The sequence below is a fragment of the Poromitra crassiceps genome (genome assembly GCF_964638095.1).
Source record: "Poromitra crassiceps genome assembly, chromosome: 13".
Taxonomy (NCBI): Eukaryota; Metazoa; Chordata; class Actinopteri; order Beryciformes; family Melamphaidae; genus Poromitra; species Poromitra crassiceps.
In genome coordinates, this window is record NC_139644.1 from 30,537,095 (window position 1) to 30,564,369 (window position 27,275).

Consider the following 27,275-nt stretch of genomic DNA (forward strand, 5'->3'; position numbering starts at 1 on the left):
GTGGCAGTGGCGAAACCTCCGTGGCATAGATACAGGAAGTGCCTGGAAGTTGGGGTGTCTCTATAGGGCTGGTTATGCTCGTGCTCAGAGTCCCGAGACGTGATGGAAGTTACTGCTGCCACCTACTGTCGTAACATAGGATAGCATACATAACGCCATAACAAAGACTGACAGGTTATGTTGTCTTGGTTAACAATGACATAATTTACCGAATGACACAGTCATAAACATTCATAAAGCCTCCTTCATGTTCATGACAGGTGTCATGTCAGTCGTCATACTGCACCACCAAGTAAAGTTGACCATTTATACAGCATTAATTTATTTTACTTTAGTAATAGTAGGCTATATTATAATAGCACTGTATTTAACTTTATTGTACCTAGTTTATTTAACTTTATTATAACAATATTTTATTTAGCCTAACAGGTGGGATACTGAATACTTCTATATTGGCCTATGTCCGATATTGCATTAATATGTGGGAAGGGTATATAGCAACAGGATAAACACACACACACACACACACACACACACACACACACACACACACACACACACACACACACACACACACACACACACACACACACACACACACACACACACACACACACACACACACACACACACACACACACACACACACACAGCTGCATCCAGGCTCGTTTTTGTAAAGCAGCTGGCCAAATGGAACTGCCACCTGTGATCTCAGGCCAGCTGGGCCAAGCAGCAGGACCAGCAACAAGTGATGTCACAGGTGGAAAACACCCAGGAGTTCTGATTGGGGCACGTGCCTTAGAATGCCATCTTTTTCTCCATATTTCTGCCCTGGGGGCGTAATATTTTATTTTATTTTATTATTTTATTTTATTGACAGGTATTTTCGTACTAATCATGAGCCCACAACGTAAATTAATTAAAAAAACTCAACCTGCACCATGCTCTTTAAGTGGTATTCTGACTTTATTTGGCTTTAAGGCAGAGCCATTAGCAATTAGCTGAAATAAAACTCCAAAAAGACTGACTGACATGTGTGATTTGCATTCTTTTTGGAAATATGACTCATGACAGTGGTCCAGTCCATGACATCAGATCCTTATGTCACTGGTTGCAATCCGGCCTGCGGGTGTTCCATGTGTATGGTCTCATCAGTTGGTATGAGAGGGAGGGCCTTTTCTACAGTCAGGGTGAGCTAGAAGGCCCAACTGCAAGGGTTGGCCTTGACATTCCTATAGCCTTACTGGCTCTGAAGGGGAAGTGCTTTTGGATCATGCAAATCAGTCACCTACCCTTTGTGACAAAACGAAAACAACCAAGAATGCCTTTGGGGATGTAAACACAATTTATTTATTTATTTGCATGCATTTCCTGTCCTGACAATGGAGCTGACTTGAAAGCGGAGTGTACACCAGAACCGACTCCACAGAGGAGCCCTGCAGGCAGACTCCTCTCCCTAAAGCAGTTTTAGATCAGATCTGCATTGATGAGAATTGATTGGGGATTGTGTTTACCTAGTTTCAAATAGAGAGCCAAAGTCCCTCCCGTTCCGGTCGGGCCTTATGCAAACCAGCCGCCAAAAAAAGAAGAAAAAGTAGTGAATAGTGAGAGACAATATTTTTTTTATCCTGTTTGAATTGCGCCATGAGGTTCACATGATGTTTGTCAATTTAAAAGATAACTTTGCAAGTCAAGAAAGTCACAGTTTGTCATAAAACTGTTGCACTATAAGTTATAAATCAGAAAGACTACACACAACCAGTCGCATAAGTGACGTCTTTCCCACTATGCCATGTTGGTTACTTGGTTTTGGTGTGACGAATGGGTGTGACATATATTCTGCGAGACGAGAGATGTAGTTGATTGAGCGGTTTCATACAAAATGAAACGTTATATTTACATTCATTTTTTGTGTGGCTGGTTCGTAGCTGAAGCAAGAAGTAGGCGGTCACTTTGGCTCTCTATAGTAAAGTTGTAACAATGTGATCTCATCTCGTGATCACCCTTAATTCTATTAATATTAATAATAATCAGTGTGATACTTCACTGATCTTTTTGTTTGATCTCCTCCCCAGGGAGGTCAGAGGTCAGCTACAGCGCTTCAGTGCCTCATGCTCAGTGACATTTCAGCACTTCAGCGGGTGCTTTCCTGAAGAGGGGATCTGAACCTTTGTCCTCTGGGTGAAGGTCTTTCTCTCTTCCCACCAGCTCCACCAATATAGACCTAGACCTGTTGGCCAATGTCGACAGGCTGACAGAAGGGGTGGGGTGGCCGGGGGGGGTATGTTTGGTGTTTAGACTGAGAGGGAGAAAACAGCTATAAGGGTTAATATAGGATAGGCATACATCAGACAGATATGTAGAGGGGTTAGGTAAATGTCACCAGTCACGCTGTATTCCCCCAGCTATGTTCCCTGACCCTTAGCAGGCAGTATAAATACATCTCTTGCCCTTCTACCTCCTCTTCAGGGAACTGTGTGTGTGTGTGTGTGTGTGTGTGTGTGTGTGTGTGTGTGTGTGTGTGTGTGTGTGTGTGTGTGTGTGTGTGTGTGCGTGCGTGCGTGCGTGTGTGCGTGCGTGCGCCCCCCCCCCCCCCCCCCCCCCCCCCCCCCTCACACACCCACGCATGTGTACGTGTGTATGTGTGCGGGGGGGGGGATTCACCAACACCACTGTAACATCCCTTTAATCTCTGCTCAGCCAATCGCGTCTCTCAGCTGGGGAAAACGCCCAGTTCCTGTGACGTTGTTTCCAGAGGCGGGGAATAGACCGACCGGACCGAGGCCAATGGAAATAAAGCTCATGAATAATGTAAGTTAAGGCGGGTCGACACCACAGTCACACATCTTACATGTTCACAACCCCACCTTCTTCCTCCACTAGCCATGAGCCCCATGTCCCTCAAAATGACAGAAAAAGCATCAAACCAATGCGAATCACTGACATTTAAATAAGGCCGCCGCCCCTTTCCCGTCTCTTTTTGTGTGATTGAATGTGACAGCTGCTAAATGCTGCCGTAGTTTACCTCCGCGTGAAGTTGGGACAAAATCGAAGGGTAAGTAGGAATATTTCTGCAGAGAATTACATTAATTCATGCTGTAATTTCGTAACGAGCGCGCATCAGGACGCGGTGTCCTAGCGCGTTTCCGCATCAAGGTTGCAGTGTAGGTGCCTGCTGTCACGTTCGCGTTTCGCCTTCAACTCCAAAATAAATGCAACTTTGTGTCTCTGTGCTGCTGCTGCTGATGACATAACATGGCACAGAAAAGATCAAACATTCTCAGCATCACACACGTTCCGCCATGCTGTGTAGGACCGTGGGCACTGTGGATGAGATCTGGCTGGCCAGTGGCTACACCGTTACCAAATGTGGGCGGACAGCCTTCATATTCTCATCTGGGACATCAGGTCTAAATGATGCAAAACCTAATTGACTACTATACTGCATGACAGGGTGGATCCATTCAGAAGAGAGACATATATATATATTTATATTGTTTGTGTGTGTGTGTGTGTGTGTGTGTGTGTGTGTGTGTGTGTGTGTGTGTGTGTGTGTGTGTGTGTGTGTGTGTGTGTGTGTGAGAGAGAGAGTGTGTGTGTGTGTGTGTGAGAGAGAGAGTGTCAATTTTTCCATAGCACCCATTACATAGTTCCCCTGAGCCAGTGATTCTCCACATTCTTGATATGAACCCTCTAATTTAGACCACAGATGGTTAGAGAAGCAACCTTGTGACCGGAAGGTCATCGGTTCAATCCCCGGCACCGGCAGGATAAATCTGGGTGGGTAAAGTGAAAAGGCAGCGCCCCTCCCTCATTATCACCACTGAGGTGCCCTTGAGCAAGGCCCTTAACCCCAACCGCTCCAGTGGAACTGCTCAGTGGCCAACATATCAGACTGTGGTTGTACTGGCCTGGTCAGCTTCCAGGTGTGAATGTGTGTGTGTGAATGTCAACAGGGCACTCCTGAAAAAGAGAGCATTACTCTCAGTGAGACTCCCCTCAGTCCCCTGTATAAAAAAGACCCCATTTGATGAGATTGTATCTTCTCTCAGACCTAAATCTGAGAATAGGCATATTTTTATTGTTAGATATGATTTTGTCCAGAATTCCATGACTCTTTCTAGGCTATCGTAAGTAGAGAGACAGTCGAGCTAAGATCAAAACAGCCATTCTTCTACATACTCTGATTGTGTTAACTCCTTCTTGTAAATTAAATAATGGTGAAGTTGAACAATTCATCAATTTGCTGGGGGGAACCCCTCAAGGACCCCATTGGTCCATGGACCACATGTTGAGAACCACTGCCCTCAGCCATAAACATCTCCTGTGTTTGTGCTCAGTCACATGGTGTCTGCATGCAGCTGGATAGGGTTTTGTTTGAGAGGATGTACAGTGTGTCAGAGATCTGTTCGGGGCTCCTGCTCTGGACTTTTCTCAAGCTTTGGACTTGGACAGGATATGATACTGATTAACTGTTAGCATAGCCATAAACATAGCACAGTCTTTATCATGTCTCTTTTTGTTATATTGTTAGTACACTGTTGTCGTTTAGCCAGCACAAGAACATAGAGAGGAATGTGAGGTCAGGACATCATCAGCAGAGTTATACACTGATATGATATGAGGCCAAAATGAGAGACAATCTCACAGGACCGTGGAAAAAACAGCAAAGGTGTGGACTGATTGGGGGCCGGAATTGTGTTTTCCCTCTTTACCCGTGTGTGTGTGTGTGCGCGCCTGCGCGTGCTTCATTTTTGTGGCTCTGCACAGGATGATGTTTTGTTGGAGCATGTCAACAACAGGCAGAGTATGAGTCAAGTTCAAACCTGATCTGATGCCTCTGCTTCCTTTCTCTGACACCCTCCTTTGTTTCAGGAGGTTGCACCACTTACCCACATCCACACAGTGTGGAGTGTGTAGATGTGTTGTGGGTCAGTGGTTCTCAAAGCAGGGTCCGGGGACCCCCAGGAGTCCTTGAGGGGGTTCCAGGGGATCCCCAGCAAAAAGGGTAATACATAGAATTCCAACCATAAGTGACACAACAACAGAATGTATGACTATTTTGGTCATGGGTTTCATACACTTTCTGCAATAAAACATCTAAAAGTGTGATGACCCGCCCACTCTCCTCACCCTGTCTTGCAGGAGCCTGGTGCTGGGGTCCTTAGGGTGATTGGGTGCACCTGGGCCCGGTGCACTCATTCGGCTGAAGACCTTCAGACCATTCAGTCGCTCTCCCTCCTCACCGATGCACCTTTTGTTTTCCGTTCTTGTAGTTTATGTTGTCTACTAGTCATTTTCCCTTAGTTTTAGTTAGTAGATTATTATTTTAACTTGTACTTTGGTGTAAGACTCCCCTCATATGTTACAACCCGGCTCAATGAACTAACAAATGAGGGGTTTCATACACCAAAGTTAATACAATAATTTATTAACTAAAACTAATGGAAAGTCGCACCCAATCAGCCTAACGACCCCAACACTGGCTGTGATGCCCTGAGATACCTAAGGCTACCTTGGCAGTACTCTGCTACCAGCCTGCTACTGTCAGTTGCTTTAAAAGCATCAGTGGTCTCAGTTTAATGTAGCCTGCCCTATGCAAAGGATGTGTCATTGGCTCATTTCAACACACATTTCCAGAAAAATTGCTCTTTACGATGTCAATAGAGCAATGGCCTTTGTGCCCTGGCATGTGCCACCGAAGGCCAAATAGCCTTGCCCGTAAAAGGCTGAAATTCCCACCCTGATAGACATGTCGCTGCTGATTGGGTAACACCTCTGACACATCCACAAAACAAGAGGAACATACACCAAATCCTGTTGCAAATGCAAACCATTGCAAACAGTTTTAAAGGAAACATGACGTTCAACCTGGAAAACGTAGCACACGGTGCAAAACGTTTAATAGCTTGAACATACCCCACTATCCCAGGCTCCTGCAAGACAGGGCGAGGAGAGTGGGAGGGTCATCACAAAAGCTAAAATCTTGTAAAATGGGGGACCCTGGGACAACATCCTATCAAATGGGGGTCCGCGGTCTAATTTGTGTCAGTCTAGGGGTACTTGACGTGAAAACGTTTGAGAACCACAGTTGTAGGTTACACTGCGTTTGCCTTAGTCAGTCAGCAGTGGTGCAGCCTCTGCTAAAACTGTGATGAAAGACAAACTAAATCATGTCGAGACCTACAGTCTGTATTTATGTCTGATGTAGTCAAAAACAAACTGCTGGCAGCTCAACACTGCACAGTTCAGATTCAAACTTTCCCTCAAAAGCTCTTCAGCTGGAGGATCAAGCAGTGTGTGATATTCAAGGATGTCTATGTGTTTGCGTGTCAGTTATGTACAGTATGTACTTCAGCTTCATGGGAAGGCTGCCAGAAGAAGGCCTTTGACATCTCACATCACTCTCTCTCTCTCACACACACACACACACACACACACACACACACACACACACACACACACACGTGGGTGCTACACGTCGGTGGTTGATGAGTTGAGTCCCCCCTCCCATGTGGTGCACTTTGAATACTTAGAAAAGCGCTATATAAATGCAATCAATTAATTAGTACTATATCTGTGGTAGTACACAACATACCGCTTCACTGGCTTTCTTGTGTGAACTGCCCCAGGGTTTTTCTATCAGGTTCCTATTGGTTATCACTTTTGAAATGAGAAGGTTTGAAATTAATTTTCAAAATGTTACATTTTCTACCAGGAGGTCTGGATTTTAGTCTAGAGACACTGACCCTTTTGACCTTGAGAGTTGTTGAAATTGTTGAGGAATTGTGAAATACGTTCAAACCCATCTGCTGGGTGTACCTCACAGCATTTTATAGTGTAATAGTAGTTATGAAATGGGCTGTGCGGTTCATTGTACTGGATTGTCGTGTGCGGTAAATGTCATGATGTTTGGAGAAACGTTCCATTTCCCGTTTTTTAGGGATTTAACTGATACTCATTATCCAGAACAGCTTACAGAATGACTGAGTCATCTGTAGAATAAACGTTTGACTTCCTGGACTATCAAAAGTAACCAGCACCAACAAGTACAAGGGTGAAAGTCAGAGCATCCCAACAGTCTCTGCAACAAATATTTTCATGTCCTAGAGATGATAAACATATGATTGAAGTGCCAGGGAAGTAAATCAGGACCGGGAAGAAAAGGTAGGACAGGTTTCTGATGTGAATTGCTCATTCCTCAACAGAGTTTTAGGTGGAGGAAATGAGCTGAACAAGTGAGAGAGCAGGAAGCCATGATCCTAGAGTGTGTGTAACAGTCACAGGGGACTTCCGTGTTCTGTGTTTACCCAGAATGCCGCTGACTCGCAGCCTGTCCATCACGTCCCTCTCCGGACTGGAAGAGTGGGATGAGGAGTTTGATCTGGAGGATGCTGTTCTTTTTGAAATCGCCTGGGAGGTCGCCAACAAAGGTGTGTGTGTTTGTGCGCATGCGTGTGTGTGCGGGTGTGTGCGCACATGTGATTGTGTGTGTAATACACTCTATACCAGTGGTTCTCAAATGGGGGTCTGGGGACCCCCAAAAGGGGGGTAATTTATTTTTGCTACAATTCCATTCACAACACAATGACTATTTTGGTCATGGGCTTTATACACTTTCTGTAATAAAACATCTAAAGCATCCATTTTATTATCATATGGGGGACCATGGGACAAAATCCTATCAAATAGTCAATTTTTTGTCAGTTTAGGGGTCCTTCATGTGAAAAGAATTGAGAACCACTGGCCTATACTATGTCCTCTTGAAAGTTTGTGGAAAATAAAACATCTATAAGCATTTAAAATCAGTTAGTCGGACACCAACAAAAAAAATATTATTACGAAATCTGTAAAAAAAAGTTATCTGCTTAATCATCCTCTTTTCTCTTTCTTTTTTACTTATCTTCTTCATTTTCTTTCATTCACTTTCAATTCAAGAGAATGTACGTGTGTAATCATGCAAGTTTGACAGGAATGACATGGGGCAACCTTAGGGAGGTTTCCTACATCATTGCAAATCATCCAGGCCAGGGGATGACATTGGTTGTTTAATGCCTGGGGCCCCAAGCAGTTGCCTGTCTTGCCTGTTCACAAGCTGCGATTCTGCCCAAAACTATCTAGATTGTTTAAAATAGCCACCCTTTGCCTTGATGGAGGCCTCAGGACCACAATGGAAATAAGTTTACGACTTTATTGTGAGATCCGGATGAATTATACTGTATGCTTGTAGGTGTATTGTATTTTTTAATTTGTCAAATAAATCCAATTAATAAAGAGCGGGTTGCGGTCACTGCTGTGGAATTAAGTTTGTCAGCCCTCGCGGGCCCCCTAACTGCCTGGCACCCCAAGCAGTTGCCTGTCTTTCCTGTTCACAAGCTGCGCTTTGGCCCAAAGCTATCTTATATTTTAGATTGTTTAAAGTAGCTGCCCTTTGCCTTGATGGAAAGGCAAAGACTTTGGAAAGAAATTCATACATAGGCATCAACTTCACCATTTATATTTGTCTGTTTTTTCCAAGCATTTAAGCATAAGCCTTTAGATCAAAATATATTAGATCAGGTGTGTCCAAACTTTCGACTGGTAGTCCATTTTTGTTGAACCTCATTTGTAAGAGACTCACACTAACGATGAGCAACAGGTTGATTCACATAATTGTGTCTTTGTCTTGACCTTGTGTGCGTATGTGCGGCATGTGTGCAGTTGGAGGCATCTACACTGTGATCCAGACCAAAGCCCGTCTGACCGCGGAGGAATGGGGGGAGAACTACTTCCTGGTGGGCCCATATGTGGAGAGCAACGTGCGCACCCAGGTGGAGCTGATCGAGCCCACCAACCCGGCTCTGAAGAGAACTATCGACAAGATGAACGCCAGTGGGTGTAAGGTACTACCATACCTATACAGTAAACTCTCCACACACACACTTCTTAAATATCCCTTTCAGTCCATTCATATCTCTCCCTCTCCCCTCTCCTCTGCCCGGTCTGTCTGTTCCTAACCGTGTCTCTAAACCCTCTGGCATTTCCCTCAAAGGTTAGAGGCTGTATCAATGTCTCTCTTCTCTCCTCTCCTCTCTCTCTTTCTCTCTCACCCAGAAATAGATGTCTGTGTGTGTGCAGTTAGTGTTTTGTGCCATGTGTGTTTGCTGAGTCACTGTAGGAGCACTGTGCCATTGAATTAAGGCTATGCAGAGCGCTAGTGATACTATTTTAAAGGGGTAGTTCAGCATTTTTAGAAACCTGTCTGGTTTGCCTTGAATCAGAAGACCTTTCAGTCCACCCATAAAAGCAACACCAGTGCAATTCAGTGAGACTGAAACCTATGAAACTACTCTTTAAGAAAATGAAGTTCTCAACCACTGGATCATGGGCCGTGAGCACCCTCTTGTGGGCTGCAAAATATTATAAGTTGAGGCTCAAGAAATTTGTGAGCCACGAGTCCATGTTTAATGAAGTCTCGCATGCTCAGTTTTTCAACTACAGTGAAGACTCTGGTGTTGCCGGAAACTACAAATCCAGACGAACACGTAGCTACCAAGCATATTATGCTACCTCGCTGGCAAGCAGGTGTAAAATGGCTCCAAATTCGTTTTTTGACAAAAGTAAATGGGCATGACTTTTTTCAATCAAGATATCTAAATGAAATTGTGCTCCTTAGAATTGCAGGAGTCTTAGCTTTACAGCCTTATTGTTTGACATAATGTCAGCTACATAGGGTTTAAGTGCAGAGCTCCAGTGTCCTAAAGACACAGTGTTCTGCATGCAGTGTTATTCTTGCCTTTTTCTTTCTTTTCCAATTTCTGCTCACTGTGGTATACCTAAACATAAATAAAAAAGTCAAATTAAAATGCATCATTTCAATGGCCTTTATGTTATGTTTGAATATCATCACACAGCTGACAGTGGTATAACACCCATACAGTCCAGTTGATATTTTCTCAATTTTTGTTATGTTATGTTTTGTTTTCTCATTTATTTGCAAGTTGGGAAGGTGGTCCTCGGAAATGTTTTAACAATCAGATGTGGGCCTTATGTTAGAAAATGTTGAGAACCCTGTATACTAAACAAAGTCCTACATCTTTACGCTGGTATATTAGACTTGAAACAAAATACTTGCGATGTGACTGTCTGACGTGAGCCAGAGAGAGACACCATATCAGTTTACCTTGGGGGGTGTTTGGGAACTTTGGGAACTACAGTACACTCATCTGTGTACTGTATAGAAAGATGTAAAAAAAAAAAAAAAAGTAATGGAAATGTGTATTTTTTCCCCTTTCTGTAAACTCTGTATCTAGGTGAATATAAATGTTGTATTTCTTAGTATTTGAGTTTTCTTTTTGTATTTCTCTTATTAACTGTTGTGCCCGCTGCCTGAATGGTGCGAGGGGTTATTTGTCCATCTAGGATGCCTGTAACTAGAAATAGAGGACCTTAGATAGGGCAGGCTAGTGTCCTCTAGAGAGAGAGTGCTACAATAAAGCTGATAATGTACAATTTGATTAAAGAAAAAAAAAATCTTTCAAAGGACAACACAAACTGTCCATTTTGCTGCAACTCGACAGTGCTGCTTAATCCAGGACCTTACTTCCTGGAACTCCTTGAGAGTAAAAAAACTGATCCATTGGAGTGAATGGAGATGTCGCAACTCTTCTTACACGGCTCTGGGGCAGGCTAAGAAAGAGATGGAAAAAATGTTTTTGGAAAGAAAAGAGAGAGAAGACAGAAGGAGGCAGCCAGCCGAACACAGGAAGGAAACCCCATCATTATGATGTCATTTGGTTGAGGAAGTTCTGTGAATGAAGGTAGAGAGAGTAATAATGATAGTGACAGTGATAGTGATAGTGATAGTAATAGTGATAGTGATAGTGACAGTAATAGTGACACCATGGCAAAACGGCTCCAAATGACATCATTATGACATTTGGACCAGGAAGTTCTATGAATGAACGGGGAGCTCTCGGTCCAGGCAAGATGGAGGGAAGTTACACATTGTTAATTTGCATATATACTACCGATTTTGTAACGATACAAAGCTGGTTGAAAATCAGCAAAGTGTCCCTCTAATAACCCTTCCCCTTCCCCCAAACCCCCCAGGTGTACTTTGGGCGCTGGCTGATCGAGGGCAGCCCCTACGTGGTTCTGATCGACGTGGCCTTCACTGCCTGGTCTCTGGACCGCTGGAAGGCGGAGCTGTGGGAGAACACTGGCATCGGCGTGCCGTGGTTCGACCGCGAGGCCAACGACGCCGTGCTGTTCGGCTTCCTGACCGCCTGGCTCCTGGGAGAGGTACAGCCGCCATCCACTAACGAGCTGGGAAAGTGACATATATGAGAGAATAGATATGCTGCACAGTCTGAGTACATGATACAGTCTGTCGGTGTGTTCCCTGGACTCCTCTAACTTTGCCTGTCAACCACGTTTAAATTAAAACATTTGGTTAACATGCTTCGATAGTTAAAAATACATTAAAATAATCAAAATGTAAGACCTTAAAATGTCCTAAATACAGCAATTAAGTCCTTTTTTTCCCCACACTATGGTTTTCTTTGTGCTGTATGTCAACCATGTGATACAGGGGCTATTACACAATACATCCTGGACCTTTTAGCTACAGTGAATTCAGTCAGAAATAGTCCTTTCTTCATTTTGTTTTTTGAAATTGGTCTTAATTCATTTTCTGGTAGCATTAGAAAGGTCTTAAAAGGTATCAAATGTAGCTTTCTGAAACCTGCAGAAAAGGCCTGTGAAGAAGAGCGTGTGCGTGCGTGCGTGTGTGCGTGCGTGCGCGTGTGTGTGTGTGTGTGTGTGTATCGTCCACGCTGACCTGTGTTCTCCTGTATGGCAGTATGCATCACAGTGTGCACGCTGACCTGTGTTCTCCTGTATGGCAGTATGCATCACAGTGTGCACGCTGACCTGTGTTCTCCTGTATGGCAGTATGCATCACAGTGTGAGGAGCCTCCGCACATCCTGGCCCATTTCCACGAGTGGCTGGCCGGGCTGGGCCTGATGCTGTGCCGAACCAGACAGCTGCCCGTCGCCACCATCTTCACCACACACGCCACGCTGCTGGGTCGCTACCTGTGTGCCGGCAATGTCGACTTCTACAACAACCTTGCTGATGTAGGTGTGTGCGTGCGTGCGTGCGCGCACGTGGGCATGTTTGTTGGAAAAGATCGAAAGAGATTAAAGATTAAAAGCAAACGAGACACAATAAACATAATCAGACGTGATTTTTTTTTTTTTACTTCTGCATCCGATTCCTCATGAGGATATTCTCTCCCTCCCTCCCTCCCTCCCTCTCTCTCTCTTTTGACTGTATTTCAGTTCAACGTGGATAAGGAGGCAGGAGACAGACAGATCTACCACCGCTACTGTCTGGAGCGGGCAGCCGCGCGCTGCGCTCATGTCTTCACCACCGTGTCCCAGATCACAGCCATTGAGGCAGAGCACCTGCTCAAGAGGAAACCAGGTGTGTCTGAGAGCCCGATGTCCGCCAGCGGTACGGCTGCCGGAACATGTAATAGATGGGCAACGCATGCGGATCGGCAAAGATACGCACCTGTTCTAATTTTGCCGGATCCCCATGCGTGGGTCTGTTCAGGCAGCCGCACGGAGCTGTACCGCAGCTGGTGGACATAGGCCTTTAAACTCTGGCCTGCAAGTCACACATTTTTCACTGCTTTGGTATTGCCTTTCGTAGCGTTGCATGGTTTTAATTGGTCACCTAGATAGCATTAATTGAAAATAGAAACAAACTCAATAACTTCAGAGTTTAATATCAACCCCAACAATAGATGCAGCCATATTCCAAGCCTCATTCTTGAGCTGCAGTCTATCATATAAGAGTTGTAGAGAACTGGGAAGTCTTGAATGGCTGTAATCAGCTGCTGCCTTTTGCTCTTGGCAAGCTGCATTACTCTTAATGAAGCACAATCACCTGTTTTTGTCTTTTATGTTGAAGAGTGGTGCGTGAAACTGAGTTCTCTCTGTCTCGCTGTTTTTTCTGTCTTAATTTCTTTCTTACTTTCTCTCTCTCTCCTGCATTTTCCCTCCCTTAACCTCTCCCACCACACACAGACGTCATCACTCCAAACGGGCTGAACGTAAAGAAGTTCTCGGCCATGCACGAGTTTCAGAACCTGCACGCTCAGAGCAAGAACCGCATCCAGGAGTTCATCAGAGGACACTTCTACGGGTCAGTGACCACCACACACACGTTATAACCTTATAGCGTTAGCGCAATGTTATTATAGTGTGTTCAAAACATTCACAGCATGTTCAAGGAGGTTGACTGTTGAATTGAGAATGTCTATGTATGAATGTGTGCATATTTAATACAGTAAGTCAATATGAGTAAATCACATGGGGTATATTACATCTGTACAGCATACTGTTGAGTATGTTCTGTTGAATGTATCCCACAATATTTACTCCCTGCTTGCCTCCCAACACTTGATCAGCTATAATGGAAATAAGTCCTGCATTGTTAATGAGTTATCTTATCTACTGAGTCAAATGATGAAGAATGTAGTACTCAAACTATCATTGGAAGAATACATTGTGAGCCAAAGCGCTACACTAATCCATATATTTCTGACAGATTTTTTTTTTCCCCTGTCTTGACCGTTTTACCGTTAGGCATCTGGACTTCAACCTGGACAAGTGTTTGTTCCTTTTCATAGCTGGAAGGTATGAATTCTCCAACAAAGGAGCTGACATCTTCTTGGAGGCTTTAGCCAGACTCAACTATCTGCTGAGGGTAAGTGTGTGTGTGTGTGTGTGTGTGTGTGTGTGTGTGTGTGTGTGTGTGTGTGTGTGTGTGTGTGTGTGTGTGTGTGTGTGTGTGTGTGTGTGTGTGTGTGTGTGTGTGTGTGTGTGGGGGGGGGGGGGGGGGTGTCCTGTGTGTGTGTTTGTTAGGGCTGGACATACTATAGCGACATCGTGACACGGGACAAGATATCATCTTAGATTTTGGATATTGTAATAAAGGCTGCATTAAGGCTCAGTTATGCTCAATGTTAAATATGGTAATCAGACAGAGCCTTCTGTCCGTACTCTGCATTCATTTCGCAGTAATCAGTGGATATCATGCTTAACATGATAACGCTTGGAAGTATGTGGGCAGTGATCATTACATCGTTTGAAACTGACGTACAGTACATGTATTTACAAAAATTGTGCATAAATGAGCCTTTACAGTAAAGTGATGTTATTTTCTGAACTTCTCATTGTATTTGAGAAAGCACCAATATTATCACAATATCACGATATCAAGGTATTTGGTCAAAAATATTTGATTTTGTCCATATCGCCCACGATGTGGCTTTGACAGAGGTATATATCGTGTATCCACATTCAGCCTAAAAATACAGAGATTGGATTTTTGGTCCATATTGCCCAGCCCTAGTGGGACAGGGGTGAATCCTACAGTACGTGTTAAAAGTTAACCCTCTCACTTCCCCTCTGACCCGTCTCGTCTGTCACAGGTCAACCACAGTGATGTGACGGTCATTGCGTTCTTCATCATGCCAGCTAGGACCAACAATTTCAATGTGGAGACCTTGAAAGGCCAAGCAGTCAGGAAGCAGCTGTGGTGAGTTTCCTTTTCATCTGCCACCCTTCTGCTGTTGGAGATGATGGGTGGGTGTGGGCTCAGAGGCACTTTGACTGATTTTATGGGAGACAAATTCATGTAATGATATCCTTCATCATGCATTTCTATTGTGTTTATTGTACTTGTTTCTACTGACAGGGATACTGCTCAGACCGTGAAGGAACGTTTCGGAAAGAAACTTTACGAGTCACTGCTAGTGTAAGTTGACCTTGCAGAGGCTTGCAGAATACATATCTTATATAGCAAGATCAAAGTAAAATATCATGATTGTAAGAGACGACCAACTCAATTAAAAAAGAGGAAAACATATTCGGCTGTAATTCAGTTGATATGTTTTCGTAATAATATCTAAATTGCAGTTCTGATTTATGGAGGGGGGGAGGTATCTTGATGTTAAAATATCCAATCACCATGAATTGTATGTCTGTTTGTGATAAAGCTGGCAAATAACCAAGTTGATTCATGCGAATATAAATATTGTAATTGTTTCTGAAGATGAATTAGACACCCAGATACATGATTTACAAATCCCATGTGATGAAGTGTAATATTTTACCTGTTTCTTTTCATCATTAAGTCTGTAACAACTAGTCTCGCAGTAGCCAGCCATAGATAAATATCTATCTCTGGGGTACAACTCTTCAAAAGTGGTTGAGGACCGCCCCCTAAGACAAAAGAAAAAGTGTGACAGACATATGAATTGACCAATTACGGACCTCCTTATTTGCGTGACTTAACTCGTGGGGCGGTACATTATACACGGTGCACGCGGACAGCCGGTCTTCCGTTACAGCCCAGCCAATCAGAGGCTTGCCGCCACTTTTAGTGCAGAAAACCCAGAAGTGCTGACTTGTGGTTCAGACCCTGCGTTGCTAGAATTGACGATTGAATAGATCTGACCACGTGAGAGACTATTAACAACAATGTGTTTTGCCTAGTGGGCAGCTACCTGATGTCTCAAAGATACTGGACAAAGAAGATTTAACCATAATGAAGCGTGCCATCTTTGCGACTCAGAGACAGTGCCAGCCTCCCATCTGTACGCACAACATGCTGGAGGACAGCGGCGACCCCATCCTCAACTGTATCCGCCGCATCGGCCTCTTCAACAGCTCGGCGGACCGGGTCAAGGTGCATCACCGCGCTCTCCATCATATGATCACTCACAGACAATACAGTTATCCCCCCCGCACAAAGATTTCTTCTGTACTTTTTTATTTAGAAACATCAATCAACTTTTCTCAGAGTAAAATAGACGAAAAGCTCACAGACATAAATATACCCAGTTGAATTTGTGATTTATTTACACCCGTCATGACGAGGCGTGTCCTAAATTAGGAGCAGTCACACTGGGTGTGCTTGTCTAAGGGCACCAGGACCCTCCTGGTGTACCGGAATACCATTTAATATAAGAATTCATGTCTAATGTACATGTTCTTCCCAAGAGCCTACATGGCCTGTGAATGTTTCTGTTGATACTTTTGACAATTGAATTCAGGAGTGTTTACTCATTTGATTGTTGTCCTCCACAAAGTGTTTTTGTTTTTCGTTTGTTTGCCGGGGGGTTTGCTGCTGATTCAGAGCCTGCCCAGCCGGTACATCACCCGCCCCACCCACTTTAGATGACAGTGTCACCAATGTTGACATGAATATTAATGAGAAACAAATTGAGTTTGGATTGTGGTTGGTTCTACTTCAGGGCACACCTTGCCACCACTCTAAATAATTCACAAATCAAAGTATGTGTATTTGTTTTCTAAGGAGTTTTAGTACACACGCCCATTCATTTCTGGATCCATGCTGGTTCAGTGAGTGTTGAAACTGACAAATAAAAAGGCATAGAATGCTTTGATCGCTTGAAAGTAGATTTGATGCTGTGCTGAATGAAGCGGAAACCCTCAAGGACATTTTTACATCCCCATCACTTTGCACTTTGCTCACAAATACAGCAGCTCGTAGGCTTTCTAGTGATGGTAGCCCCTATGGCACATGACTCATCATGAGTTTCTTCACTTATTTATTTCAGCCAACACAAGATGCTTTTCGCCAAGAATGAATTTGCTACTCAAGATATCCTGTTCTGGTACTAAAAATGACCGGCTTTTCCATCCACCAGGTTATCTTCCATCCAGAGTTCCTGTCGTCCACCTCTCCTCTACTTCCCATGGATTATGAGGAGTTTGTAAGAGGCTGCCACCTTGGCGTCTTCCCATCTTACTATGAGCCCTGGGGCTACACACCAGGTGTGTGTGTGTGTGTGTGTGTGTGTGTGTCTGTGTCTGTGTCTGTGTCTGTGTCTGTGTTGGTGCGTGCGTGTGTGTGTATGTGAGTGTGGATACAATAGAGCCAAAGTCGACGTTAAGGTCGACGATATTTCATCCGCCATTTTTTCCCCCATGGACATTTCGTAAAAATTTTATCCGAATTTTATGAAATGTCCATGGGAAAATAAATTGCAGATATCTCTCGGGGCGCATGCTGAAGCAGGAAGTGATGCTGACTTTGGCTCTATAATATGAGATGCTAAGGGGGCCTCTCTGTCTGTTTCCCCCTCAGCTGAGTGCACAGTCATGGGCATCCCATCAATCTCCACTAACCTGTCGGGCTTTGGCTGTTTCATGGAGGAACACATAGCGGACCCTTCAGCATACGGTGGGCTCCTTTTCTACGTTATCTGTCAAATTCCCAATGGACTTATTAGTTTTTTTAAATGATTTCACTGAGATTATTGATGCTTACTCCAGTAAGGTTAGGTAGGTATCCAAGTAGGAGCGGTATTTAAAGCCTTATGTTTGTTTGTCTGTTTTTGTTTTTACTGCTCTTACTTTGGTCTTATTCTCTTACCTCTTAATCCTATTTTTATTGGTTTATTCTTTTATCTAATCTAAGATTTTTATTTGATCTTTATTTGATCTTTACTTTTATGATTTTTATCATTTTTATGGTATTATGGTTTTATTGCTTATTTTATTCTTCCCTTACTAATGGGATTGGATGATTTAAACACACCATGTAATAGGGCATGTGCAATCTTGAAATAATGCAATCTTGTGCCTAGCTGGCACTCTTCCTGTGTTTTAGTGCATTGCTGTGACTGTGACCGTGTCTGTTGTGTGTTACTGTGTCTGTTACACCAATGTTGGTACAAGCACTTTTTACCCAAGACAAATTTCCCTCCTGGGACAATAAAGTTCATCTCATCTCATCTCTCGCTTCCCCTCATATTTGCAGGTATTTACATCCTGGACCGGCGGTACCGCGGCGTGGACGAGTCGTGTAACCAGCTCACTTCCTTCCTGTTCCAGTTCTGCAAGCAGAGTCGGCGCCAGCGGATCATCCAAAGGAACCGCACAGAGCGTCTCAGTGACCTGCTGGACTGGAGATACCTGGGCAGGGTGAGGGCTCTAAAGGACACAAAGCTCATTTTGTCCACTGCAAAAACTGACACACTTGTTAAGTTATTTTCTCTTGTATCCACTTATTCGATGAATTTTACTGGTTTCAACAACTTTGACCCACCCCCGGGATAATGTAACTTCTTTCAGGACAATTACTTGATAAAAGTGAAATTGTCTTGGAAACTAAAATGATTTCTTGAAAGAAGTCATATTATCATGAACCAGTGACATTGAAACCAGCAAGATTATCTGCCAGTGCAGGGAGATAGTCTGACTACAAACAGAGGGGGCACGGTGGCGCAGTGGTAGCGCTGTTGCCTCACAGCAAGAAGGTCCTGTGTTTGATACCTGGATGGACGCTGTGGGCACTGAGGGTCCCCATCCCCATGTCCTCAGTGCCTACGGCCCAGATGGGGTCATCAAAAACGGCCTTTCTGTGTGGGGTTTGCATGTTCTTCCCGTGCTCCCATGGGGTTTCCTCCAGATAGGAACCCCCAGCTAAAAAACATGCCAAGAAATCTGACTACATATATCATGAAATAAGCTTGACAGGTCTGGAAACAAGTCAAAATCACTTGACAACTTGGCATTTTTTGCAGTGTTGGTGTGACGACTCTGGACTGAATTAGATTTTGTTTCTTCATCTCCTGTTCTGCATTAGTATTACATCTCTGCCCGCCACATGGCCCTGGCCAAAGCCTTCCCTGACACCTACCTGTATGAACCTCATGAGCCCACCTCGGTAAGTTCATGCGTGTTCCCTTGTTCATTCTATTTATGGAGGCAAAAATACTTTCATCTCCCATCTCCCGCTTGACGTTTCGATGTCTCCTCCTCGTCTCTCCTCTCCAGGCCACGGGCTTCCGTTACCCCCGCCCGGCCTCGGTGCCCCCGTCTCCATCGCTGTCCCGCCACTCGTCCCCCCACCACAGCTCGGCCGAGGACAACGACGACGAAGACGACGAACGCTACGACGAGGATCTGGAGGCGGAGAAGGACCGCGTGAACATCCGCCAGCCGTTCTCCCTGCCGTTAAAAATCAAGGCAATGCCCGGGGCCAATGGGGACGGTGCCGTGGCCGGCGAGAAAAACTGAGACCGACAAACACACACACAAACACTCACACACACATGCTACATGCTGAACGCACTAGTGAAACGACATGCTGAACACACTAGTGAATTGTTTCTGTGGCAATCGTTGCGGCTACGTGTACTCGCATACTTGATAGATGAGTGAATGAACGTGAGATGTCAAGAGAAATATATATAACATCAGCTTGTTGTGAAAATTACATCACCGTCGATGTCTTCCCAACCTGTGTGTACCTCAGTATTTTTTTATATCTATCTGTGTGTCTTGGTATGTTTCAGTTAACACCAGCAGTCAAACCAGTGGCTTACTTTAGGGAATAAGTTAGAAAGAGCTCATTGAAAGCTAAAAAAAAACCACACACTGTTGCTGTATTTCTTAGAGCACTAACACTGGAGCATAGGTATGAAACATTGAATATAAAATGACGGATTATCATGAGGCTTTTTTTTACTTGATTCCGAGGTGGGTCACCGCAGGGAAAACATAACCCTCCTTTTTACCAGCTTGGCAGCAGTTAAGTTGCTGTCAGGAGCCACAGAGAGCACCTATCACACTTACATATTTTGCTTAAAAGGGTGAAGATGACACACTGTTTTGAACTTAACTCTCCACCTTGTGGTAGCACACGTTTTCTCCCAAATTTACTATTTACTATTTACTATAAAACATCCTAGAATGGAAGCAAGACACATGACACACACCTGCACTTCAGCAAACTGCCTAAGAAAACAACACTGAAAAGCTCCTCTCTCATTTCGAGAATAGTGTTGCGTGTGTTTTTGCTTTTGTTTTGTTTTTGTTTTCCAGCGTCTTATTGTATCGCCGCCTTTTCAGTGACAATTATCGATCAGCAACCTCACACTCCTGTTCATCCGTGTGCGTGTGCGCTTGTGTGTAGGTGGTTTTACCCGGGTTTGCCTGTTTCTACGAGTATTTATTTGGAAAAGGAATGAAGATGAGAAGAGAGCAAAGGGACTTATCCCTTAGATGTTTTTAGATGAAAGACAAGAGAAAGGGAGCTGCTGTACATCTAACTATGTCTGTTTTGGAAGAAGGGAAAATGGAAAATGGTTTTTACCAGGAGGATGCACACTCCTGTAAGAGTCTATCATTTGTTACAATGTTGCACCAGATGAACTTAAAATAAAGTTTAACTTAAAATAAAGTTTAAATATCTGTGTGTGTGTGTGTGTGTGTGTGTGAGAGAGAGAGTGAGTGAGAGACAAATGATATCAGGCTCTTTCTTTGCATGCCTTCCCGTTTATTGCGACACATTGACCCAAGGTTTTGTGGGTATTCAAATGATCTAGATAAGGGACAACATACTGACCCAGTGACACCGTCCGCATATCTTATCCACAGTCTAATTTCTCTGGAAACTTGCAGTAGATCATCTGTAGAAATCTCCTAGTCAGTAACTCAGTAATTAACCACCATCCCTGATATCGCGTTGCTGCATATTAGTGTATCCTCCTAAGTCCTCAGAGCTTCCTTCAGCACAGGTAAACTCTGCCCCCATGGCCTCTGCAAACTGGGGGTGGGAGGGGAAAAAAGGTGTGTGGTTTGTGTATGTGTATATTCATCCAAAATATATTGTTTAAAATCAGGAGGTACAAGAGGACCCACCTAGTAAACTATTCCAGAAGGAGTTGTAAGTGGCGCTGCCTGTTACAGCTCCAAGTTTGGCTGGATTCCTCCTCACTGTGTGCACTGAGAAGCCGTTGGCTCCAGTCACCTCCACCTCCACCACATGGTAGTCACTTAACCTGGTGTAGGAGACAAATGGGATGGTTACATTATGATGACATGTCTCCTTTATTTAGAGGGGCGGGGGGGATGGGGCATTACGTCAGGGGAGACTCACGCCGTGTCCGAGACAATCTCTCCCCGAACGCCAGCAAAGCCAAGCGCTCCTGCCGCCACTGCTGCTGCCGCCATGGTGTTGACGTTGTTGGGAGCAAGAGGGCACAACTCTGCCACTGAGCCACTGAATAAGACACGCCTCCCCTCGCCCTCCGTCCAATCGGAGAGCATGTCTCCTGTCAGCCGGAAGCAGGACGGGTGCTTGGACATTCTGATGAACAAAGCCTGAAAAGTGGTCAAGAGAAGAAACCGAGTTCAATCAAGAAAGAAGACAAGTGAATGGTCAGAGATGGGAAGTAACTAAGTACAAATACTTCATTACTGTACTTATGTAAGATTTTCAGGTATCTGTACTTTAGTGAGTATTTTTCTGACAACTTTTTACTTGCTCTCTACATTTTACCACATATATGACTTTTTACTCCTTACATTTTCAAAACAGGCTAGTTACTTTAGCTTTAATACACGACAGACAAAAATGATGTAACGTCTGTCTCTCGTCTTGTGCTCTCCCAGCTGTGCACCTTTTTTGTAGAAAAACCATGTTACACAAATTATTAATCAAAATGTGTTTTAAGAAACTTAAAGTTTAATAGTCTTCCAATCCTACTACTATAATTGGAGGCAGGGGCGGACTGGGATCATAATTCAGGCCGGGCATTAGATACCAAGCAGGCCAGGCCGATATGGGCCGACGCGCGTGCCGACGTCCGAAGGGCGCCGGCGAAAAATTTGGGGCGTTTGAAGTTCAATTTGGGCCGTTTGAAGCCCAATTTGGGCCGTTTGAAGCCAGATTTGGGTCGTTTAAAGCCAGATTTGGGCTGTTTGAAGCCCGATTTGGGCCGTTTGAAGCCCAATTTGGGCCGTTTTCATTCATTTTTTTTTCATTCATTTACCTTCATTTATTCAGGAAAGGTCAGTTGAGAGCGCAAGCCCTCTTTTACAATGACGCCCTGACATTGAAGAACAATTTGGGCCAAGTCCAATTTTACAATGAGATGCACCCACTTTAAACCTGAATAAAGTAATAAAACCACTAGTAAACCAGTAGGCGGCGCCTGGCCTGCTGTTCAGTGAGTGGCCTGGCCTGGCCTGCAAAAAAAAAAAAAAAAAAAAAATTTTGCAGGCCAGGCCAGGCCAGGCCACCGGGCATTTGCCCGACGTGCCCGATTATGCAGTCCGCCACTGATTGGAGGCATGTGTCTGTCTGTCCGTCCGTCCGTCCGTCTGTCCGTCCATCCGTCGTTAACATGCGCCATTTTGTCCAGTGTGGGTTGACCTCCCCGTTTTTTATGGAAATGTGTCTCTGTAAAAAGGGTGTAGGGTACGCAGATCGAAAACAAGACACCGAGTCTAAATAAGGCATGGCCGATGATGTCACAGACAGTGATGAGGTCATAAATCACTAGATCAGTTCTACAGTAGATGGCTCAGCCTGGTGGCCAGGTCACTACCATATAGTGATGTCATAAATCACTGACGATGTCATAGAAGAGTCAACAATGATGTCACTCACGCAATTGGGCGATATTGATGTCATCAGTGAGTGATGCCATCAGTGATGTCACTCGCGCAATTGTGATGTCATCAGTGATGTCACTCGAACAATTTGTCCCTTCATAATGCCTTCCGTACACACCAGATATATGAACAAAGAAGAAGAAAGAAGACAGATATGAACAGCTATGTAGTGGTAGCGAGAACCGGACCTGAAGAAATGGCTAACGACTGGCAGCTCCACGATGCCGCCTCTAGAGGAGACTCGGACAATCTCAGGATCCTGCTGCAGGAAGACCGCTTCAGAAGGTGGATCAATGAGAGGTCTTTGAGGTACGGTTTGACCATTGTTCGAGCCCAGGGAGACCTAGTTACAGACTGCTGCACGCCTCTCCACCGTGCCGTGGGCCTCGGTCACCTGGACTGTGTCCGGATCCTCCTGGAAGCCGGGGCCGACCCCAACGGAAGCGCACATGGCTCAGCCTCAAACACCCCAGTCTACTGGGCTGCCTTGGCTGGAAGGTTGGAGATACTGCAGGAACTCATCAGGTTCCATGCCGCTGTTGACATAGACAGCGTTCACACCCTCGAGAGGTCTCCTCTCCACATCAGCGCTGCCCATCACCACCTGGACTGCTTCCGCCTGCTGCTCCAGGCCGCTGGCGTTCTGACCCGTGACGTGGCTTCTCGCCTGCTGAATATGGTGCTGTTGTGCGGGTGTGACACGGCCTTCGTCCAGCTGCTGCTGGACCACGGCGCAGACCCAGCCCTGGTGACCTGTGAGCAGGCACAGCTGGGGAAGAAGGCGGATCCTGAAGCTCTCAGGGTCTTTCTGGAGGCCAAGAGATGTGCTCGCAGTCTTGCCCACGTGTGTCGGATCCGGATCCGCCAAGCGCTGGGCACACATCGCCTGAACCAAGTCCACTCCCTACCACTAACACAAGTGATGAAGGACTTTGTGCTGTACCAAATCTGACTTGAAGGACTGTCAGTTTATTTTCATTTCCTAGATTTAGTTCTTCAGTGACTGTTTCAAACAAATTTGTATGTGTAAACATTGTTAATAGTACATTTTGCATTTGTCAGACCTGTTGGACTTTACATCTTGCTTGTCCCGTCTCCACTTGAGTAAACAAGTTGAATCAGTGCTTCTACTTTTACCAGTCTTTTTTTTACACAAGTAACTGTAGGCTACTTCTACTTAAGTAGTTCCACCGTTGGGCCAGTCCCATTCAATGTCAATGCCGCCCCCTAGCGGCACAGTCAACATTACACTGTCCACTGCCCCTTTACCTTCAAGGCCCCGCTGTCGTTCAACCTCTGGATGTCCTGGCCTCCCCACAATGCACCACTGGGGACATAGAGCGTCCTGCCGTGCTGCTTAGCTGCCTGACGCAGTTTCAAGCTCAGATCAGGATCACAGAGAGCAGAGGGAGATCCCACCTGAGAACCATAAGGGGACAGGAGTGTAGTTAAATAGGATTTCATCCATACCTTTCTAATTTAAAAGTGCAAACTAGCTTGGTGCTAGTTTGCTTGTTAGCTGTACAGCAAAGTGTTCAATCACTGTCATGGATAAAACCTTTCATCTTTTAGCAACACCTTTGGAGTAGTAGAAATGTGTTACACACCTAACATGTACAATCTTGTAAGTCGACTAATGGTCATCTTTAAATCGTTGACCAAATGTCCTGACAATCCCCAGAATATACAAAATCCAAAACCCATTCACACTATCTCAACTACAGCTCCTGATAGGCATGAATATGTCAAGCCATCTAGAATAAAAACAAGGGCATCTTTCAACAGCCCAAGTTTGGCACTGATGACATCACTGATGACATAATCAGCGTTTCAACAGCCCAAGTTTGTCACTGATGACATCACTGATGACATCATCACTGATGACATCATCACCGTTATCCATTCCTGACTGAATGAATGCCTGACTCACCCCAACCGCCTTCTCTTGACCACGCGCTGCGCAGCCTGCGCACGTGGTAAAAAGGACTTATAAGGCTAAAAAAAACTTGACAAACAAATTTACTTTCTAACTATTTCTGGCGTTGTTACCATCAACAGGAACAAAAGCAGCCAGTCCCAAGGAGTCTGTTTATTTTTTGGAAAATGAAAATAAAATAAAATGGCCTTTAACTTGTATTATTGAAAGACATTGTACATTTTATTATTATAGTTATACATCTCACTCTCAACCACAGCATGAAACTCTGACCCAGACACAAAGAGCAGAATCTCACCATGAAATGAGACTGAGAGAGGAAATGCAGCCCAAAGTCCTTCACTATCTGAGGATGGCACACCTCTACAATCACATCACATCGCCTGTAACACACACACACACACACACACACACACACACACACACACACACACGCACTGCTTGTTTATTTATCAACGTTCAACACACAACACACTAAGTGCATGTCTACCACTCTAGCTCAGTGGTTTTGGGGACCACCAAGGGGTCCTTGAGGGAACTTCCAGGCAGTCCCCAGTAAATTGATGAATCATTAAACTTGACCATTCTTCCAGAAGTGAACACAATGAGATAATGTAGAAGAATTATTGTTTATCATAGTTGTTCTGTTATTGTTCTACCTACAGATTAGTCATGGAATTCAAGACAAAAATAAAAGATATTCTCAGATTTGGGTCGGAGAGACAAAATCTCATCAAATGGGGTCTGTGGCCTTAATGTGCACTAAATTAGAGGTCCTTGATATGAAAAAGGTTGAGAATCACTGGCCTAGATCAGTGGCTCTCAAGTGGGGTCCGATGACAATACGTCATACAATGACATATTGTATGACGTTTTTGGTCATGGGTTTCATCGTATACTTTCTGTAATAAAAACAACTAAAAGAGTGACGACCCTCCCACTCTCCTGGCCCTGTCTCTCTCCCTCCTCACCGATGCACCTTTTGTTGTTGTTTGTTTAATGTAGTTTGTGTTGTTAGTTATTTTACCTTAGTTTTAGTTAATACATTATTGTTTTAACTTTTACTTTTGGGTATAACTTGCTTTGTTCCAACCTACATACAGTACAGTAGGGTCGGCTTGTAACATAATGGGGGTTTTAGAAAAAGTTTTTCTTTAACAGAGCAAAGCCTTTCCGTAACCCTCCATATGTTATAACCCAGGTTCTAGGTTGGAACAACGAAGAGAATCATACACCATAGTAAAAGTTACAACAATAATTTATTAATTAAACCAAGGGGAAATAACTAGACAACACAAACTACATTAAACAAACGAATAGAACAAATCAAACCAAATAAATTACCCCAACACCAGGCTCCTGAAAGACAGGACCAGGAGAGTGGGAGGGTCGTCACAAAAACCTAACATCTTATCAGATGGGGGACCCTGGGACAAAAATTATTAAATGGGGGTCCGTGGTCTAATTTGTGCCAGTTTAGGGGTTCTTGATGTGAAAAAGTTTGAGAACCACTGGTCTACAATAAAAGATGCTGATACGGTATATTGCGCACGCGCGCATGTGTGTGTGTGTGTGTGTGTGTGCGCACCTGTTTATAAATGCTGATAGATCACTCAGTATGAGTTCATCAGGAACTGAACCTTTGAGTTTGTCAGTGTTTCTGTTCCAAACGAAGCCCAGAGTCAGACCCAGCGCCGCGCCATCTGTAAGGATCCTCTGCACTAGGAACTGCCCTACAGCACGCGAGCGCGTGTCGGGGACGCGCACGCACGCACGCGCTCACACACACACACACACACACACACACACACACACACACACACACACACACACACACACACACACACTCACTACCAAGGTAATGTGACAATATGTCCATTCAAGTATGATGAAATCTGATGATTAGCTGTGAAAATGGATTAATTAATCCAGGAAACAGGTTCTCATGATGCGTGATGTGTGTGTGTTGTGTTGTGTTGGGCTTGGGTGGGGGGGGGGTCGTCTTAAGTGCAAACCTAGATGCCCATATCCCACAACTCCAATCCTTAGGGTAGAAGCGCTGGTACTGGTAGCCATGTCCTGTGTAGAGAAAGCCAACAAGCACATAAGAGCCAAGAACATTAACATGCAACTTAGCACACACACACACACACAGCTAACCATGCTGCCCACCCTTCTCTCCTGCCCTGTCTGATTCGCTGTTATTGCCTTTGACCCTACTCCCTATCTGATTGTTAGTTATCATATTGCTCCACTCACCACTTAATCCCTGCACGCCCCTCCAGGTCTGAATCTCCCAACTCCACGCACAACAACCGGCCTGCTGCTCAATGAACTGTGGGAATGCACAGTACAAAGTTTGACTGGGAGAGGGCCTAGGTTAATCATTATAGTTGTTGAATCCTCCCCTTACCTGACGCTGCCAGACGGGGGCGTTATTGTGTTCACAAGACATGGCACCCCCCATCTGGCAGTGTCAGGTTACTCCTCCCCGTCCATTTCAACAATTTCAGTTTTTCTTCATAATTTAGGAACAAATGTCCGCTATTAATATTGTCCACTATTATAGTCGACTGCTGAAACAGCAATGGATCTACATACCCTACAGTATGTACGTCAATCGATTTGCTATTTCTTCTCATTTCTCCTATACTGTGTTTGATTGTGTTTTTAGAGAGAACACTGTCTTGTAAACCCAACAAATCATCTTTATTTGAAAATGTGTGTTATATTTATGCAAAGTATTCTCCCGATTGATTCTAACTCTAAATATTTATTTCAGAAATGCATGTTTGTATACGTCTTCCCTTTGATTCATTTGGGTTGAACATACTGGTTTGAGATTTCC

The 27,275-nt window shown here is 44.4% G+C and overlaps 2 protein-coding genes across 2 annotated transcripts; one reads left to right on the forward strand and one right to left on the reverse strand.

The window, feature by feature from the left end:
- Nucleotides 1-2,915: 2,915 nt before the first annotated feature.
- Nucleotides 2,916-20,232, forward strand: gys1 (glycogen synthase 1 (muscle)). The gene is made up of 16 exons (XM_083649185.1): nt 2,916-3,055; nt 7,315-7,433; nt 8,701-8,882; nt 11,092-11,283; nt 11,935-12,120; nt 12,325-12,469; nt 13,078-13,195; nt 13,639-13,759; nt 14,487-14,593; nt 14,753-14,812; nt 15,553-15,745; nt 16,731-16,857; nt 17,171-17,266; nt 17,846-18,009; nt 18,674-18,754; nt 18,865-20,232. Exons 2-16 carry the CDS (start codon nt 7,316-7,318, stop codon nt 19,105-19,107), a joined length of 2,133 nt encoding a protein of 710 aa, XP_083505311.1. The 5' UTR covers nt 2,916-3,055; nt 7,315; the 3' UTR covers nt 19,108-20,232.
- A 368-nt stretch (nt 20,233-20,600) lies between these two features.
- On the reverse strand, nt 20,601-26,503 carry aspdh (aspartate dehydrogenase domain containing; the record flags this gene model as incomplete). The annotated part of the gene is made up of 7 exons (XM_083648923.1): nt 20,601-20,638; nt 20,734-20,873; nt 20,972-21,195; nt 23,761-23,910; nt 24,726-24,810; nt 26,016-26,160; nt 26,443-26,503. 7 exons carry the CDS (start codon nt 26,501-26,503, stop codon nt 20,601-20,603), a joined length of 843 nt encoding a protein of 280 aa, XP_083505049.1.
- Between the last annotated feature and the right edge of the window lie 772 nt (nt 26,504-27,275).

Bases quoted from the DNA above. Each gene is read 5' to 3' on its own strand.
- gys1 (XM_083649185.1), top strand. From the start codon at position 7,316: ATGCCGCTGACTCGCAGCCTGTCCATCACGTCCCTCTCCGGACTGGAA. The intron at 11,284-11,934 runs GTACAGCCGCCA...CCTGTATGGCAG, and splicing joins CCGCCTGGCTCCTGGGAGAG to TATGCATCACAGTGTGAGGA. The intron at 14,594-14,752 runs GTGAGTTTCCTT...TTCTACTGACAG, and splicing joins GCAGTCAGGAAGCAGCTGTG to GGATACTGCTCAGACCGTGA.